The sequence below is a fragment of the Alosa alosa genome, chromosome 1 (assembly GCF_017589495.1).
Source record: "Alosa alosa isolate M-15738 ecotype Scorff River chromosome 1, AALO_Geno_1.1, whole genome shotgun sequence".
Taxonomy (NCBI): domain Eukaryota; kingdom Metazoa; phylum Chordata; class Actinopteri; order Clupeiformes; family Clupeidae; genus Alosa; species Alosa alosa.
Genome location: NC_063189.1, coordinates 24,628,245 through 24,647,698, shown reverse-complemented (window position 1 = coordinate 24,647,698; position 19,454 = coordinate 24,628,245). Strand labels below are relative to the sequence as shown.

The 19,454-nt window shown below is 40.1% G+C and overlaps 2 protein-coding genes across 3 annotated transcripts in view; both read left to right on the top strand.

Annotated features, from left to right (window-relative positions):
* Nucleotides 1-4,266: 4,266 nt before the first annotated feature.
* On the top strand, nucleotides 4,267-5,523 carry ccl20a.3 (chemokine (C-C motif) ligand 20a, duplicate 3). The gene is made up of 4 exons (XM_048239271.1): nucleotides 4,267-4,349; nucleotides 4,500-4,599; nucleotides 4,770-4,844; nucleotides 5,328-5,523. Exons 1-4 carry the CDS (start codon nucleotides 4,295-4,297, stop codon nucleotides 5,371-5,373), a joined length of 276 nt encoding a protein of 91 aa, XP_048095228.1. The 5' UTR covers nucleotides 4,267-4,294; the 3' UTR covers nucleotides 5,374-5,523.
* Nucleotides 5,524-7,387: 1,864 nt separating this feature from the next.
* dis3l2 (DIS3 like 3'-5' exoribonuclease 2) overlaps nucleotides 7,388-19,454 on the top strand; it is a 13,727-nt gene continuing 1,660 nt past the window's right edge. Inside the window, exons 1-19 of one of the 2 annotated variants that reach the window (XM_048238381.1) lie at nucleotides 7,388-7,469; nucleotides 7,877-8,105; nucleotides 8,747-8,877; nucleotides 8,964-9,017; nucleotides 9,981-10,082; nucleotides 10,396-10,579; nucleotides 10,930-11,009; nucleotides 11,770-11,999; nucleotides 12,126-12,299; nucleotides 12,612-12,691; nucleotides 12,795-12,907; nucleotides 13,276-13,383; nucleotides 13,773-14,006; nucleotides 15,805-15,884; nucleotides 16,152-16,335; nucleotides 16,757-16,843; nucleotides 17,259-17,406; nucleotides 18,188-18,318; nucleotides 18,432-18,536. In XM_048238381.1, coding sequence (XP_048094338.1) covers nucleotides 7,895-8,105; nucleotides 8,747-8,877; nucleotides 8,964-9,017; nucleotides 9,981-10,082; nucleotides 10,396-10,579; nucleotides 10,930-11,009; nucleotides 11,770-11,999; nucleotides 12,126-12,299; nucleotides 12,612-12,691; nucleotides 12,795-12,907; nucleotides 13,276-13,383; nucleotides 13,773-14,006; nucleotides 15,805-15,884; nucleotides 16,152-16,335; nucleotides 16,757-16,843; nucleotides 17,259-17,406; nucleotides 18,188-18,318; nucleotides 18,432-18,536 — 2,436 coding nt within the window. In that variant the 5' untranslated portion in view covers nucleotides 7,388-7,469; nucleotides 7,877-7,894. Of the gene's footprint in view, nucleotides 7,470-7,876; nucleotides 8,592-8,746; nucleotides 8,878-8,963; nucleotides 9,018-9,980; nucleotides 10,083-10,395; nucleotides 10,580-10,929; nucleotides 11,010-11,769; nucleotides 12,000-12,125; nucleotides 12,300-12,611; nucleotides 12,692-12,794; nucleotides 12,908-13,275; nucleotides 13,384-13,772; nucleotides 14,007-15,804; nucleotides 15,885-16,151; nucleotides 16,336-16,756; nucleotides 16,844-17,258; nucleotides 17,407-18,187; nucleotides 18,319-18,431; nucleotides 18,537-19,454 lie in introns of both variants that reach the window. The other variant, XM_048238373.1, reaches the window with a different exon arrangement.

The following is a 19,454-nucleotide window of genomic DNA, read 5'->3' as shown; positions in this document are numbered from 1 at the left end:
GAAAACAGGTAATTGGAGACTAAATAGGGACATGCCATATCATACTGTTGGTAGAATCCTTCCCCATGATAAGAATTTGTCATATTGCAATATTAGTGAATGATGTAGTTGAGAGCAAGCATGGTAGAAGGTGGAATTCAAACTGTAGGTGAGGAAAACGAATTAATCGCTGACCAGGCTCAAGATGCCTGTGACTCATGAAATGTTGTGATCGTATATATGGTTGTGATATACAGTAGTTTTAAGTCCATTTTGCTCATCCCTATAGGCCTGTAGATCATAAAGTGAGGCCTATACCCTTGCTTCATATATCCTCTTATCTACATTCTGTAATGCTCTTCACTGCATTTCTTTGATGACATTACATAATCCTATATCACCTACACTGGCCCTCCAGTGTAGGTGGAGTGCCCTCCACATTTATCGGCACCCTGCCCTGGTAAAGTTAAGACTAAAAAGAGATATTAAAAGGCACCTTTTGGCAAATTATCTTGTAAGTGAGGTATAAGTGTTAAAATAAAACAATGGGGGAAGACCCTTCAAGATTAGATCACATTTTTCCTTATTGTTCCTTATTGTTTTATTTGTGAGACCAATGAGGAAGTGTGTTCCATATTGGTAATACTAGTGGTAAGTCAGATTGTAATAACATCATAACCTCATTAATGCAGACAAATATGTTTTGCAGATAATACTGTGTTGCAATGGATAATACAGACAATGAAGCTTTTTTCCTTTTTGCTACTGAAGGCTGTATAGTTTCACACTCTGATTGTCAAATCTGTCAATCAATCAATCAATCAATCAATCAATCTATCTATCTATCTATCTATCTATCTATCTATCTATCTATCTATCTATCTATCTATCAAGTCAGGATTAAAAAGTATAGTACTGTACCACTGTAGAGTATATAGTTAATGCAAATCAAAAGCCTTAGTGCTACACCCTGTGTGCAAATTAAGCATTTTCCACCACAAATTGCGCAACTTTTTCTAGAACCAGAGCAGTGGGTTTGAAGGGAAATTTATTTTAGAAGTGAATGTCAATTTTGTCTCATGACATCTTTAGTGAGTGAATGTCAATTTGGGCTCATGACCTCTTTAGTGGTTAAGAAGACTCAGTTACTCCTTTTGATATTCACCCCAAGACAAATGACAAGCCAAGACATGTTCTAGTGACCTAGAAAAAATACGTAGAAATGGGACATCCTTTCCAGAGCATAGTCTTATATGATAAGTGTTTCCGTCACTTGCATCGAACATGGCATGCCGGACTTTCGTTTTATGATAAACTAAAATTTAAAACATGATAAATAAACAGTAAAACATCTCACCTCACGTTTCATGGTACACCCACAATCTATTTCATCTTTTCTTTGAGCATCAGTCTTGAAACCTACTCCCAAACTGTCATAATAACTTCATCATTTGACCTTTAATGCAGAGGTGGACACAGTACACAATGATTTAAATTCAAGATACACCCTGTCTATTACTCCAATATAAGTGAAAGTTGCTAAGTCACATTTTTACTTATGTTGAGACACAGAACTTGCTTTTAAAAAATATTAAAAGTATTTTTAATATATTGTAATGCAATGCTTATTTAGTCAATAATAGGGTGTACATCCTTTGGTTGGTCACTAGGACTTGAACAGTCCTTTAGTTCCACATTTCATCAATTTTAAACTTTGCAACTGTTAAAATGGATGCAATACCAGTACACTTTAACTTGTTTAATCCATTCTCTGTTCACAAATCTAAAACATTTTCAATACAATACAATACAAAATAGTCAAAAGTACAGTATGTGTCTTTCAAATAGTGGAGTCACAAGGTTCCAAAAATATTAATATTCAAGTAAAGTACATTCTCAAAAATGTGACAAAGTAGTGACAAAGTAGATTTACTTACATTGTCCCCCCCCTGCAAATGCAGCGTCCTCAATTCTGGCAAAAGGTTCGCCATTCTATATTTGATCTGAACAGACAATAAAAATATCTCTCTTCAGTGCTCCTGAGGCAACAGGTATATGTAAGTAGTAGGCCTACATAAAACATTTTATTGGCTCTAATGGCTCTCTAGTCTCTATATTTGTTTTCCATGTATACAGCCACAGCCAGAACTATTTAAAGTATATTAAGTGAACGTATATTAAAGTATACTTTTGGGCCTTTTTCCTCCCCTCGGACAGGAGGGCGTCAGTTGGGAGAGAAAGATGGGGTGGGATCGGGAAAGGACCGCTTGCACCACAGCTCAACCCCCACACTCCCCACAGCCAGGACAGTATGAACACAGCTTTTTTTTTTAAGTGCACAACCATGACCGCCATGGGAAGGGACATCTAGAGGAACATGAGAATCAATGAGTCACTGTATTACACAAAAAGTATCAGGATTAGTCACAGACTCCACCATTATGGAAAGTGCGATGATTGATGATCAACTTTCTACTCTAGAGGCTTTGTCTGAAGGCCACTGTGCAAAGTTACATGTGTGTTGTTACATTATTCTCTTTATCGTGATAATAACATAAAACATAAATGTATTATAACTGCCTTTGGTTTCTTTCTTTTTAATGTCCAAAATCCGTGCACATGAAGTATAAAACACAGGAACAAAACTTAAAACCAGAAGCCCAAGTCTTTATTCTGTTGTGATATTCACCATAGAAGACTATGTTTTGTTTCCAATCTAGACTGCACAGAAACAAATGGATTTGTGCTGATCCCAAAGACTGGATGACTGAAATTATCAAAAGACTGGGATGTATAAAATCTTTGTATCTTAAAGCAACGCTCTGTCGTACACACGCTCTTTGTTTATCCAGCACCGGCTTTGGAAATAACAATGTCCACAATGATTTTATGAAAGTATGGTGTATTGCGACATCAGAACCAAGTCAAATTTGTAGTTTCTTATGTCTCATTCCATCGAACTACAGATCCGCTACCCGGTCATGGCAAACTTGCATAGTGCGGTTATCCGTTAGAGGGTCACGAAGCAAATGCAGAAGTACGTGCCGTTCATCCTGTTACGAGTTGATGAACCACTGAAACGATTTTGGAAACATGATAATGATGCAATGCTTTTCAAATCACTGTTCATATAATCTGCAAGTTTCTTATGTCCTTCCAGGACAAAGGTGCTGGGACCAAAAGACTGTGTAGACAAAAAAAACTTTTTTAAAAATACACTTTACCTCTATATAATGTCACCATCAAGACCTTTATGTCTTTATATTTAATAAGGTTTTTTTCAACTGATTTGAAAGAGTTGATTGTGTTTTACTGTACCTCGGGGGTGGGGGTGGGGGGTAGTTCTGTGATGACCAGAGGAGGAAATAAAACTTTAAAAACAGACCTGTCTTTTACTGTGTGAAAATTTGAATGTCATGGGCACTATGGTGATCTTAAAAAAGGAACTATCACTTCATGGAACTATTTATTCAAATAGCATACACGATAGCATACATGGTAAACATGCACACACAGACTCACATTATTACTTAGAGAAACCAGCTGGAATATGCATGCAGACTCGGAGATATGAAATTATATGATATATACTGTAGAAATCTATTCAGAAATATGTGTGGAGAAACTGCAATGCTATTGCTGTTGTGTAATATTTCACAGTTCACATGATTAGAATAGCTATTCATTATGCTATAACATAATATAACAGAACATTCAATTCAACAGTTGATTTAAATACTACAGCAAGATACTGAAGCAGATAGATAGATAGATAGATAGATAGATAGATAGATAGATGAATTATCACTCTCTTCAATAAGGTTTTACAATCACAATTACTTCTGTGATTCCCTGCATAACATGGTGCTGTGCCGGCAATATAAGTGAGCCTAAAGTAATATATTTAATTGTGAATGATTGTTTTTCAATAATAAAAAAAAAACTTATTGGAGACACATTCCTGGAGAGTACACACAAACTCTTATCTAAAATATGTGGTCAAACAAGTCTAACATTGAGATACTAAGGCAACCCGTACAGTATCTTGGGGTCAGAGTGTCGATGGATTTCCCACATGGATTTCTTCTTTCTCATTCACTGGTCAGGTGGCACTTGCGGGGGAAAGTTTTGGCGCATCACTATTACAGCGGCTGTGGAAAACCCACAGACCCTGTCAACTTTCCACTTCAAAATGAGGTATAAAGCAGAGTGGAGTTGATGGCTCAGTCATACCCTGATCTTAAGGTCTGAAGAGAAAGGCGCAGCAACCACACAAGACATGGCCCAGATTTGTGTTCCTGTCCTTGCCCTGATCATGCTTTGCACCCTGGGGCTCTTCAGCAGTGAGGTTGCAGCTGTCCGCAAAGGAGGTGAGGACAAGTCATTGTCTTGTTTGATTACTGTTGTTGTTTTGTTGTTGTTGTTGTTGTTTTCTCAACTGGCTAATGAGTAACACTAACTATGTAAGCATTATAATGTATGAGATCATATTATATAATGTTATTACATTTTATTTTCAGCCTGCTGCACAATGTACTCCAGTAGCATAGTACCTATGAAACATATCAGAGGATTTACTATCCAGACCAATCAAGGAAAATGCAATATCAACGCAGTGATGTAAGTATGACATTAATATAACAACATTAATATAACTTGTGTTAAAGAGATTGTGCAGTGAAAGTGGGGGTGCTATAACACCCACATACCCCACGGTTGCAACACCCATGAGATTATGTATACATCTGGCAATATTCTTACGGATTACATGTTGTGTTTATATTTTTCAGTCTGCACACTCCAAAACGCAATATCTGTGTGGATCCTGGACTACTGTGGGTGTCTAACGCCATCGACAAGCTAAGGTAAGCATCTCCCATTGTCTTAAGGTGATGATACATGAGGCAACACTTTGAGCAGTGTTGCTGGACAACCACATAACTGGTTCTCACAGTGTGACAATGTAAATTTGCCTATTGACAATTAATGTTCTTCAGAACAATTTCAACATTGCCCAGCAACGTTGCTCATAGTTATCCTGTGCATCATTAGCTTTACAGGAACAGTATTTCAATGCCATCTAAAACTCAATATTGGAGTGCCTGAGTCATGTACAGAGAATTAGCCTGTTTCACCTGTCCAACCACCAAGGTTAAATTCCTCCTTTATTGACTTTCTGTAGCCAAATCAGCACACACACTCTGTTCTCCTGTGCCTCTAATGAACTCCAATAGCGAGCATATGTTTTAGTTTGGGTTTAGTGACCACTTTATGTTGACCCTTGAGTTGTCAGATAAAACTTAATGAGATAAAACATGACATTGTTCTTATTTTGATTTTTTTTTCAGGGCACAGGTCCAAGTGCTGAAAACAAAGAACAATGGTAGTCAATAGATTTTCTGTTGCATGGATGTCCCAAATTTTTTTACAATTTCACATTGAAATGATCAGAAATTGTGATTCTACACATGTCTTTTTATATTACTCTGTTACACTGTATAAACTACTGTTTTTCAAACAATAAATACATTTATTTAACTTTTACTATCTGAATTCCTATTTCAATTACCAACACTAAAGTCTTAGTCCATGCCCTTGGTAAATTTCAAATATAAAGGGTAAGCATTTAATCAGATGGGAGATATTTTATCTGAACATTCCCCAGGTAATTTAATGTTGACGTAAGCACAAGAGGAAGTGTGAAAGCATATATAAGACAGTAAATAAACAATGCACTGTCAGCAGATAGAGAAACTCCGGTCTAACAACAACCTAGGGACTATTTTTAGATGATAACAAGTGTACATTTTCGTTGGGATCAAAACGACATCAAATGCTGCAGTTTAGACCGGAGTATGCTGAATAGCATATAGTGACAACTTTGCTGTAAATTGCTTTTTTGCAGATCGCAGATGAGACAAATCCTTGAGTACAGTGGCGATTCTAGACATTTTTAACAAGGGTGGCACTGGTGAGGCACTGATTAATTCAAGGGTGGCATGAGGCAAAACAACCAGATAAACAGAAACAGGCTCAAGATGTGAAATTAGCACAAATACATTAGGGAAACCAGACACAAACACCATACTCATAAATTGAAAGAAAAAAAAAACACAAATACCTTACTCTCACATAAAATGTCTTTGTCTTTGTACCAGCTAATTCTTACCTCTTCCGTGTTGTGGTCATTTATGACTCGATCAGCAACATAACCTGGGTAATAAATCAAGAAAAGGGCTAGTTAACACGTTAACAACAAAAAAGCCTCCATCTCTTCTGCCTGCATGTGACCTCTCTTTCTCATCTCTATTCTCATGCTTTTGTCTATTAAGCACAGGGGTCCATCCACTTGATGTCTGTTTAAACTTTCATGTTCAAATGAAGTGGTTTCTCAGAGAGGCCTTGGTTTTTGGGAAGAACCACTGATATAAGAGCATTTTTACAAATCAGTGTAATCTTAATTCACTTCCAGTTTCACTTCCAAGGGGTGTAATGTAGAAATTAAACTTAAACCCAGTCTTTTCAGAAGTATAGCAAATGCATCTTTGTTTTAAATGCAGTTGTTTACTCAATTTCAAAGAAAAATCTATATCATATATCACTGATGCCTTCAGTGCAGCCATTGGTTGTGTTGAACAGCACTACTATACTCCTCTGTCTGTCTTAATATAATGCCGCCCCATGCTGGTTGTGACTGGTTCCTGGGTTTTTGGTGATTTGTCAGCTTCAATGGCGGGATCTCCAGACAGATCTGCGGAGTAAATTCAAATTTATTCAACAGGTTCCTCTGGCTTTACCCAGGATGTCAATCAGGTAATAAAATACTTGTGTCATGTGTAATGTCATGACAGTCAGAAAATCAGCTATTTCTCTTTTACCTTTACCAGCAGATAGTGCTGTTTCTAATTGGTTAGGGAATATTGCCTCCTATTTCTGCTCTATATTTCTTATTCAGGAACATAAGTCAATTCAATCAGAACATTTAGATATTAGTTAATAATACAATAATTAATATGAATATCATACCATCCATAATGGGGGAGTTAGTTGAACCCTCTGCATTTAAAATGCATCTGCTCATACATGGCACCGTTGCTCATTCTCATACCACTGCCACTTTATGACTATACTGTCTTAATTGTGCCACTTTCCTGCAGCTATAGGCTACACATCATTTCTACATTTCAAGCTCCATTTAATTTATTGGTTGACAAATCAACAGTGTAAATAACACAAATGGATCACTCCCTCATAATGTAGGCTAGTCTACTAGTTATACTACATCAACTCTTTGTTAAACTAAAGTATCTTTGCGGTCATCAAGCAGACAGGTGAGACGCATAGACAGTAAAAGAAGGGTGAGACGGCGTATAAAAACTCTGAGTCCCAGCATGCAACGCTTCTGAATGACCTCTCCCCCGGAAGAGCAGGTTTGTTATCGAGAGCTGCGCTACAAACTGAAATACAAGTTGGCGTTAGTCATCGACCAGGCAAGTCATAGTTGCATATGTGCGAGCATTACAATATCATGCCCGTGAAAAGTGGTAAATTAAGTCAATGAAACCCGTGTACAGGTTATTTTCACGATGGCTATCGATATGATGGTTCGTTAGCTAACCGAACAATCGTGTGTTGCTATCGGTAACGTTAACGTTAGCAGCATTAGGTTAACGTTACCTAATGGCACCGGTCATCCTGCTTTCTCTTTAACTTTTTAACGTTACACTTGTCTGTTATCGTTAAGTAGTGACAATTTGTCTGTTACGTTAACGCTAGTCATTTGACTAGTAATGACTGGACTTAGAGGTCATGCTATCCCTAGTAGTGTTCTTGTGTAAGGTTATAAAGTTGTCACCGTCTGATGGTCATGGTAAACTTGACTGCTGTATATTTCCAGGTTTTATAAGCGAATATAATGGAATCTATGAAAGGGAGATCCTCCGCGCGCTCCCGAGAAGCGAAACGCGATCAACATCCCATACCGTCTCAAAAAGATGCCTATGCCAGGCTGCTCAGTCAACACCAAAGCATCAAATTCCGATCTTACCTGGAACAGTTTTCTCAGCCAACATCACTGATACACGATGATGAGACCGGTCCGCAACATCCACCCGCGTGCTTTCCAGGTGATAAAAACAGGAGGACACGAGGACCACCTTTTATTGAGTGTGCAGATTCAAGTGACACCTCAGTACGTCAGAACAAAAAGGGAAAATGTTTGGAGAAATCTATCAGACAAGAGCAGTCCCCTGTAGACAGAAAGCATAACCACGAAAACTGGAGAGATGAGATGTCCAATCTAGATGGAATCGTAGATTTAGATGAAGGCAATCACCAAGGGAGCAAGCAGAAAGGTGAAGTCTTGAATCACAAAGGAAGCTCACAGAGGCATAATACAGAGGAAGACACAGCTTTGGGCTCAAAATGTAACTCTCAGCAGCCTCTTGAAAATGACGCAAAGACCAGAAAGGACCAGAGCAAGAAAAAGGCAAAGAAAAAGAGTGCCTCTAAGGCTAATGCAGAGAATAAGCTGGATGCAGCTCTCGGTTCAGAGAATGATTGGGGGTGTGAAGCAAACATTACAACCCCTCTTAAAAACCAGAAACCACAAGGTAATGTTGTTTAGATACAACAGTATTCACTTAGTTTTTTGGGGTGAGGTTGAGAAATTAAATGCCTTCATTTTAACATAGGCCTGTTACAGAATGTGTTGTACCTGTTATACATTGATTAAGTCATAACTTGTGTTTACTTCTTTGCGTTTTAGGGTCAAATATGTGTTCTAATGAAAAAGCTAAAAAGACTAGGGGAGGAAGAGGATCAAAAAAGAGGGTTTTCGAAGAATACATGAGTGTTCATGATGTTTCATCTGGCTTGAAAAGAGGAGAACTCATTCAGGTGCATTCTTTTCTACATAAGTAGTTATATTTTGTTTGCAAGTGCATATTTATAACCAATTGATCTTTTTTTTTTTTCTTATTTAGGGGTCACTAAGAATCAACCCTAGAAAATTCCAAGAGGCATTTGTTCCATCTCCAGTGAGTATTTCTCCAAAATGTTTTTTTGAGACTCCCCTGCATTTGTGTGTCTATAGTTTGTTACTACAGATGTATGTTTTGTTAAAGTGTATTCGGATAGTTTCACAATCAGGATAAGCGTTTGACATTATCTGCAAACATGTCTACCTCAAAATATGCGATTTTATTGAATACTTGTCTGGAGACTTACCGGCTCATAAGGGGGGGAAAACAACCAGATAAAAAGCATTTGTTGGTGCAAAACGCATTTTCCAGTCATTTTCATCCTGTGATGAAGAAAGGCAGAAAACAGGACCACACTAGGGCATTCTGTAATTATAATTGTGATGTCAAATAAAGCACAGAATAATCATAAAACGGAATAATCATTTAACGGAAATGGTGGGAATTTGAAATCAGAAATATAACTGACCGGGTTGAAAATATTTAGCAATAATAAGGAAACTTCAGATGTGCATCAAACTAAGTAATAGTCCAACAACAAAATGTCCACAAATTTGAATATCATAAAAACTGCTATAGTTGTAAAACTTGTATTGTTGTTTTCAGTCAGACAGTTTTTGTCCACTCCCAACACATATATAAACTATATATGCTATAAATAGTACACTACAGTATATAATGATGCAACTTACCTAACCAGTCTTACATAACCGATTAATCAAAGGCAAGGAACAATAATAAACACTACACATTGTATACAAATATTTAACATTATGGCGATTTCTTTCAGATGTCAACTCCAACACACCTATAACAAGTATACCAAGAATATCTAAGAATGACCATTTACCATGAAACATTTTTAATCCCTCAGTGGATGTAGATTAAACAAACAAATAGATTCATGAATAATGATATTTCAAGGTATAATTTTTATACCTTGTGAAACAAAGGGCTTACCCTGATATTGAAAATATCCAGTCGGTAAGTGATGACTAACTGGAATCTACCATGCTACAGGATGGCACAGCAGATATATTTCTGGATGGAGTTGTGTCTCGCAACAGGGCACTGACTGGAGATGTGGTAGTGGTGCAGGTTCTCCCCCCTGAACAGTGGAAGGTAATTTCTCATCTCTGCCTTTAAAGCAGAAATACGGCGATTTTTCACACCGATCTCCGTTTCTCATGGTCACTGAGTACTTTCGGTATGACAAAAAAAACAAAAACCTGTAAACAATCGGTTTTACCTAGGTTGTGTTGCTAATCTACGTGAAAAATCACCGGATTTCTGCTTTAAAGGCAGTCTCACACTTCTTTTATTCTTGGTGTAGAAGATTAATGAAATATATGAAATTTATATTACATGGACTTGTTATTGGAGTAATAATATGTTTCTGAGGATTTTAAATTGATGCTGCGGTCTTGCTATGTAGGTGTTAAAGTCAGAAGCAGATGTTGAAGGACTGAATACTTCCCAAAGTGCTCTTGGACAGACACCATTGAAGCTCAAAACAACAGAGCCCTCCCCCACCCCTGATGTCATTGTAGAAGCTCAGTACAGTGGTGATGAAGACGGTTTGGCTCAGGGTGTTCGTAACATCAGTCTTCAAGGAAAAGGTGTCTTTCCACCTTCATCCTGTGCTCACAGAGACATGTGGTTTAAACATTAATGCTGGATGCACTTAGGCCACTTCTGCGGCATATGAGTGCTCAAATAGTTTTAGATACCATGTAACCATACCAGGTAGATTTATCCCAAGATTGTGATGTAGGGATATTTTGTGTGGGGGGATCTAGCCTGTTTTTACTTTGGTTTGTCATCAAAATATCATAATACCTAAAAGGCATTCATCATTTAGTGTAAATCTTGGCTGGCCATGTATTCTTTACTTTGTCTGTCAGATATACTATATGTATGCTGCACCTTGACATACTTATGCAAACTAATTCTGAATGAATGTGTGTAGCTCCAGATACCCCACAAAAAGCTGACCATGACTGTAACTCACGGGCCTCTACTGAGCGGGTGCTTCAGAGGACAGGGAAGGTAAGCCCAATATTTATAGCGGTCTAAACTTTCCTTGTTCTTCAGAACAAAAATGGAATACTTGTTAAATGAATACTTTAAATTAAACTTTATGTTTCTTAAGCATTTTTTCTGTAAGACTGAGTAAAGGGGATGGTAGCTTTGTCATGCCAAGATGTTAAATTATGTGCACTATTGGTTGGGGACCAAACTACATTGGCAAACCTCACATGCATGTACTGATGCCCAACACTAACCTACCCTTAAGTGTTATAACACATCAGAGGGCACAACATCTACTATATTGATGACGCACCATTAGCGTTTGACTGGGATTGTGAAGTTGGCACCTTCCTTCGTTAGTGTTTCGTTGAACTCATGATCTGTTAAGACAAATCAGTACCAGAGACAAAAATAGATATATCAAGGTACACCTCAAGCATTATTCAGAGACTTTCCCATGACCAACTGCCAGTCCTTCAGTTACACTTAAGCCCTTAGAGCCATCAGCAAATCGGCTGAAGTATAGCACAGTCCAAATGTCTGTGTACCCATAACGCGGATGCATATATGTGTGCATTTGTGTCTCCAAAGTGTACCAGTTTTGCTGTTGTGGACATGTGGTGCAGTGAGTCCGCACCATGTAATGACTGCATGCATGCCGTGTCCAGGAAACTATACTGTCCCCCACCGGTCATTCCATCTTTAGCCATGGACAGGAAAATAAACCTCAGAAATACTTTTCTGTGCATTGGCACTGTCTTTGTTGTGTGTGTTCTAGGTGGTTTACATCGTGGAGCAGAAACACTCTCGGGCAGCGTCAGGTTTCATTAAGTTTCTCCCGGATAAGAACTTTGCCATGTTCGCCCCCGTGGACCATCGTGTCCCACGAGTGAACGTTCCGCTTGCGGACTGTCCGGCAGACTTCGTGTCCCGTCCAGGGGACTATGCTAACACGCTGTTTGTCTGTCGGATCACTCACTGGCCAGCAGATAACAACTTTGCTGAGGGGTAGGTGAAGGTTTGAGCTAGAACTAAAGGCAGTGGAGGTTGTTTTCACTATACAGTAAGTGTTTTGTTTTTACCGACAAAAAAACATTATTCGTTTTTAAACTCTTTGTGCACATTTGTGTGTAGGCGCCTCGCCAAGACCCTGGGTCAGGCGGGAGAGATCGAGCCAGAGACAGAGGGCATCCTCATGGAGTATGACGTTGACTTCTCAGAGTTCTCCGATGACGTCCTGGCCTGTCTGCCCCAGGCTCTACCATGGACCATCCCACCTGAGGAGATTGCCAGGAGGCGAGATTTAAGGTGAAGAGTCTTCATGGTGCGAAGTACTTGGCTTTCCTAGTTTAGTCACCCCCTAAATATTCTATAGCATATTGAATTCAATGAATTTGATAGGAATAAAATCATCATAAGTGTCTTTGAGGGTGCATTCACATTCAAACTTCCATCACCACCAAGAACTATACAGGAAACTGGACTGTTCATGATACTGTCTAACTAGACTGGAGTTAGGGTTCATCATAGGATTGTCAGACCTATTTATTATGTAAATGCTTGTGGTAAGACTAAACACTGAAGTAATCTAACCCCTCTCTCCCTGTTTATTACATACAGAAAAGAATGCATTTTCACAATTGACCCAGCTACTGCCAGAGATTTAGACGATGCCTTGTCCTGCAAACAGCTACCCGATGGTATGCAGTTCTACTTGTCTTTCTATTATTTATAATATTAAAGTAAGACATTTGTTATTTCTCTGTAGCCTTGTTGTTTATTTCATTTTTCATTTCTACGCAGGGAACTTTGAGGTTGGAGTTCATATTGCAGATGTCAGTTATTTTGTTGAAGAGGGAAATGCACTGGATTTTATTGCCAGTAGAAGAGCTACGAGTGTTTATTTGGTTCAGAAGGTAATTCATTTGTTTGTTATTTCAACATTTCACATGCTGTGTATGTTTGTTCTATTTTACTATGGTAAATTCCAGGCACTCATCTTTTGCGTCAATCCCAGAGTTTCAAGGGTAAATGAGAGTGGCTAGGTGAAGGAGTCTTCCAATTAAAAACTTGTCACAATAATTGAATGTGTGTGTGTTCCTTTATTTCACTCAGCAACCTTAAAGGCTGTTTGTTTACCTGTTCACAACATATCAGAAGTTCTGTTTTCCAAGCAGACATGAATGTACATTAATGAATGTAGACATTAGTGCATTCTAGACACTGTATTGCCATGGCATTGTTTGTTATTGTTTGATTATATTTTCATGTTTGCCTCACACAGGTGATTCCTATGTTGCCACGTCTTCTATGTGAGGAGCTGTGTAGCCTTAACCCCCTGACGGATCGACTCACTTTCTCTGTCATATGGAAGCTTTCTCCTGAGGGCAAGGTAGGAAGTCTTGTTTGAGCTTAGGCTGTCCAGTGTTTGAGTCTTTTATCTTGTATGATAGACAAGCCCAAAGTGCTTTCTTTAGCCTAGTTTGGGAATTTTGGACAGGGTTCCCAGTGGTCATGGAATTTCTGGAATATCATGGAATTCTGGAAAGTCAGGGGATTTTTTTTTATCATTTTTGGGGCATGGAATATCAGGGAATTTTGCTGTAGCAGTTTAAAATTTACTTGCCAAAATACATTAATACAAATATACTTCCACGCAGAATTGGTTGTGTATCTGGTTTATTTATTTATTCATCTCCTGATCTAAAAAAGTAAAAGATTATTCAACACTAACTCCTCTGTTTAAATCCCACGATGATCTTCTCTGTTCTCTCTCCTCAGATCTTGAGCGAGTGGTTCGGTCGCTCTGTGATCCGCTCCTGCATCAAGCTGAGTTACGACCACGCCCAGAGCATGATCGACGCCCCGGACAAGCTCTTCACCGTTGAGGAGCTTCCACCCTGCGACCCGGAGCACCCCATCGACGAGATCCACCAGGCCGTGCTGAACCTGCACGCAATCGCCAAGCGGCTGAGAGCGCAGCGCTTTGAAGGAGGGGCTCTGCGGCTCGATCAGGTGAGCAGGAGAACAATCGACCCCTGTTTTCTGGGAATCCTAGCTCTCGTGGCTGTCTGCCAAACATAGAATCGTTTGAAATGTCTTAACGGGCAGCGTACTGTAAGGTGTCTTGTGCTGTACAATTTGGGTGTTTCCCCTGATCGCTCTTGTGTGCATCACTGCATGCGTTGCTGTTGCTTTTGTATGCTTGCAACCGTTGAAACCGTGAAAGAAAGACGTGATTGTAGTCCTGGTGGTGAGCAGGCAGCTGACGCCACTGTTGATTCTGAGTGCCAGTCAGTCATCCTTGCAGCCCTCACAGTGTCTACATTATCCTGCAACTTGAGGCTGTGCCGGCCCTCTTGGTTGTTGTTGTCCAGCTGTTGTTGTCCGGCATTTTGTCAGCACAGTGTCATTCCCAATGTTCTGTTGACATACCTAGTCCTTAAAGTTCCATTACATAGTATTTAGTCATAACCGAGAAAGTACTACATCTAATCAAGCTCAATTTCATGAACATGAGTGAGTTCTCAGAGTTCTGCCCTCCCCTAAAGCAAGCACGCACGCACGCACAAACACATTTCCCCTTATCAGGCTTTCTTCTGTCATCACTCATATACACGGCCCTCTCCTATGAGCACCTGTGTGTCATCACTGCTCACAGAGGTTATTGCTGTCTCTGCTGTCTTACTTTTAGCCTACAGTCAGCTCCTGTCCATGTCGATCAGATGATCAGCATCTAGAGGATATGTGGCTGAGAGGATAATAGTGTTGCTGGCTGTGTTGTGAACAGGTTTAAATCAAGGCCAAGATCATTCGAAGGAGTATCTTAAACACAGTCTTTTTGGCTGTCCATTCACCCATTGAGTGACAGAGGGGGAATTCTAAGGGTTACGCAGTTGTATTCCCCAGTGTACTATACTACAAGATTAATCACAGACTAAGTGTTCATTGAATCGATTGTAAAATCGATTTTTTTATGTCTAAAGACGTTTCCATTTTCAACGCCAAATATAGGCCAATCCACAAACAACTAACAGGCATTAGGACGAACGTAAAGAGGGCGCTTGTAGACGCAAGCCAGCAATATTTCTGATTTATTGGCGTGAAGTTTCGTGCACAATGACAAACAGGAGTGCAACATTCTCGAAAAACAATAAGCTGAGTGGACTGCCATTACATCAGTGACAAACATGACTGCAGGCTTCAACGTAGCTGTGTCTGTGTTTACGATTAGAAATGTCAAACAAATTTAGCCTCACGTAGAACTTCGATTGCACAGTTTGCGTAGCCTACCGCTTTGTTCTTCTCCATAGTTTGATATACCAAAAATCCAAAGTACTTCCACATCGAACTCCTCAAGTTATTAGGGCCTATCACTCGTCTCTCTACATGTCGCACAGGTTGATCGCGTTGTCCCCCATTTTTTGGCAAAACGCGAGCAGCACAGCAGCTGATTGAAACAGCTGTTTCCGGTGCGTAAAATTGGTGAGAATTTTCTTTTTAGCTTTCGCAATGCTTACTGCACTTCGGAATTCTTTTATATTCTTATATTCTTGTTTGTGAATTTTGTTACATCTTTCTTTTTTATTTGTTTTATTCGTTTCAAATTAATAGTGTACATATTTGGTTAAAATCGATTCCCTATTGTAGTTTTCGAAACTTGTGTTGTTTGGTCCAATCGATTGTGCAGTCGATTTTTGAACGTAAAGTGACAGCCCTATAAGCATGTATGTCAGCACCACAAAGATTTGTTCTGAGGATAAAGAACGGCCTGTTGAGATGATGATGATGTTCTATCCTGTCTGTCCTGCAGCTAAAACTGGCCTTCACTTTGGACCGAGAGTCTGGGATGCCCCAGGGCTGTTACATCTACCAGTACAGGGACAGCAACAAGTGAGTCACAGGCCTTCCTGATTAAAGATGCAGTGTGGTGCAAAAACCAAAAAAACATGGCACATTTGTAATTTCATGTGCTTCTTTTTATAAGCTGCAAATAAGCAATCTGTTTTAATATCATAAAGTGATGATCCTTTGCTAACTGTGGGTGATAATTTAGACCATTGGTCAAAACACTGAACTTTGTACATTGGCCAAAGCAAAAGACTCTCAGAATGGGCTTGTTTCTTTGCAGCCGATGTGATTGTATGACCTGTCTTGCAGGCTGGTGGAGGAGTTCATGCTCTTGGCCAACATGGCCACTGCCCACCAGCTGTACCGCACCTTCCCTGAGCTGGCCCTCCTCCGACGGCACCCTCCCCCCCAGACCAAGATGATCGACGACCTGCAGGAGTTCTGTGACCAGATGGGTCTGAACATCGACTTCTCCTCGGCTGGAGCCCTGCACGTGAGCACCTCCACTTGTACACATTTACGTCTGTAGCATGTATGTCTATAATCTGTACAGGCTGTCCAGTTACAGTGGACACAGTGTCCTGTTTTTTTTTAAGCCTGTCCTGTGTACACCATTTCTGCCATTACTGACAGTCAGTAAGCAGTGCACTGGTACATTTGGTGGAACTATTTTGCACATCATGGCAGTGATACGGGACACAGGAAACGTGAGGCTTAGCATGTCCAATAGCTTTGATTCACTGTAAAACAAAATATTGCCTCCACAGAAACATTGCCCTGGCGTACATCTTTAGTACGAGGCATAGAGATTGTTGAAGGGGCATGTTTGGCAGTTCTGTGTCCTGTATTTGCGGTAGTTTTTGCAGTGCGCTACCAGGTTTGTCTCCATGCTTGTCTCTGTGTTGTCTGAACAGAATAGTCTGCACGAGACCCTGGGCAACGACGAGTACACCAGCGCCAGGAAAGAAGTCCTCACAAATATGTGCTCCAGACCTATGCAGGTTAGAGCTTGGTTACTGCCTCACCTTGTGTTCTTAAACCTGTGTAGCTGGGTTTGTTCAATAGGAAATAGTTGTTGACTGCAGATCCTAAAGCTTAAAAAAAATGTCAGTTGACATTTTGTTAACTATGCATTACCATAACCATTGAATAAAATGGCACTAGTTTTGTTAATTTATTTATTTGTATTTATTTGAATGGTTTTAAAGAGCACAATACATCAGCTGCATAGTTGTGTTAGCTACGAATGTGTACTCCACCCTCATGTTCTACCCTTTCTCTTATGACACGTAAAAATATTTTGAAACTTAAACATGACATTCAAAGTCAAATGTGTACTCTGCCATTCAGTGACAGTAAATGTGAAAGTACTCCGCTTACTGAGAAAGCGTTCTGTGTTCTCTGCCACCTCTTCAGATGGCGGTGTATTTTTGCACGGGCGTGCTGAAGGACGAGACCCTCTTTCGCCACTACGCGCTGAATGTGCCCTTGTACACTCACTTCACATCGCCCATCAGACGCTACGCTGATGTCATTGTCCATCGGCTTCTAGCGGCATCTATCGGTGAGTCTGTTTAGACACCATTTAAGGTGATGATGATACATGGCACAACTTTGTGAGCAATGTTGCAAAACAATCTTAGAACCGGTTCATAGTGTTCTTATTGGATGGGCGCTGTAAGCTGCCGACTGATGATGGAATGGGAAAGTGCCCAAACAACATTACTCTGTAACATTGCTCATCAAATTGTGCTGTTTCATCACCCTTGCTCTAACCGATCAGGTTAGGAGAGCCATTGGTCCCTGTTGTCTGCGATACTCCCCCCACATGAGTGTCTGCCAAACGTGGAACTTGGTGAAAACGGGGCAGCAATAATTTGATATTTCTGTGAGGATTGCACAAATTATGTGTTTTCACTATTGTTCATCACGCTAATGTTCTGAGATTTGAATTCTTGATCAGTTTGTTTCCAATCATGTAAACAGACTCAGTCACAGACGTCTCTTGAAATTTGAGAACTGTGGCTGAATCTGTGTACATGAATGGAATGGGGCCACTCCCTAGTGTGAGCGCCAGAACAGCAGGTGAATAACTAAAGATGCATGTGTACTGCTGCACAAAAAAGGTTCCTCAGAGAGATGGGTAGAATTGGCCAGATCAGAAAGAGGGCCTTCTGTCTGGCATTTCATTCCCACACTGCTGCTATTCCCTGCTGTCCACTCCATCTTCTCTTCTCAGTCCTCTTCCCATCTGCCCACCCTCTCATCAGTCTCTTACATCCTCATCACTCCAATCTCTGTGCACACACACACTTGCTCACTCGCCCCTCTGTGTGTGTTTACAGGGGCAGGCTCTCGTCTGGGTCTCACTGGAGAGGAGGTTCACAAACAGGCAACTCACTGCAACGACAAGAAGACTGCCTCAAAGAGGGTTCAGGAGCTAAGCAGCGAGCTCTTCTTCAGTGTCTTTGTTAAGGTAATTTGTTACACACACACACACACACACACACACACACATGCACATTCACACACATGCACACACACATACGAATACACAGGCACACACAGTGTCCTCTAATCCTCTGGTAGGAGAGTGGTCCTTTGGAGTCTGAGGCCATGGTGATGGGAATGCTTGACCAGTCCTTTGATGTGCTGGTTCTTCGTTATGGGGTGCAGAAAAGGATCTACTGCAATGTAAGTCAGCAGCACACATTACCATAAACAGCATGTTACATTTATATAGAACCTTTCCATGTACCCAACACACTTTACAGTTAAGGGGAGTGGTGGGGTGGGGGTGAGGTGGCGACAACCACCACTGAGGTGCAGCACCCACATTACATTATCTGTTGTTATACCATGGTGTAGGTGGAAAAGGGTTTCGTTTAAAAAGTGATATACTATACCTATAAAATTATTATGATGTTGCTTGACAACGCCTGAGTTAGTCCGCTCAGCTGTGACTTATCAACATTCCACAGCGTTTCGATAAACAGCTGAAAAAACGAACGATTTTAGCTCTAAAACTCATTTAGTATTAATAATTGATTTCATATTTATTTATTTCGTAAGTGACCATGGTATAAACGGGATAATGCCCTTCGATGCGTCCATTATCAGAAATAAATGGACTTGGCGAAAGCAACCGTCCTCCACTTGCGTCGGACGGTTCATGCCTCCGCGTCGTAAATTTATTTCTGATAATGGACACCTCGCCGGCCATTATCCCTTACTTATTATATGGCTCTTCACAATGCAAGTAGAACGCTCCATTGACTTGAATGGGAATTCCCAAAGTTCTACCGGTTATTGTTTTCGTCTAAGAATCTCTGAATAATTTCCATTCAAAAGTGAAGGCAGACGGTTGATCAGCTGTGTTCTAAAGAATGTTTGATTCAAGTTCAGCGTGTGTTGCGAACTATTTGTTTCTCAGCTAGGCATGTAACGATTACCGCTATAATGGTAAACCGTGATAAAAATGTTGATGATAATAATTACCGTTTTCATTTCAAATATCATGATTATCACTCTTGATTACATGATTGTGGAAACCGTGTTTTTAATCCTTCCCAGCTTCATCCGAGCCTGCTTTTGACATACAGTAGGCCTGGT

Coding starts and splice junctions, on each gene's coding strand:
- ccl20a.3 (XM_048239271.1), top strand. CDS start 4,295: ATGCTTTGCACCCTGGGGCTCTTCAGCAGTGAGGTTGCAGCTGTCCGC. Junction 4,350..4,499: donor TGCAGCTGTCCGCAAAGGAG/GTGAGGACAAGT, acceptor TTTTATTTTCAG/CCTGCTGCACAATGTACTCC. Junction 4,845..5,327: donor AACGCCATCGACAAGCTAAG/GTAAGCATCTCC, acceptor TTTTTTTTTCAG/GGCACAGGTCCAAGTGCTGA.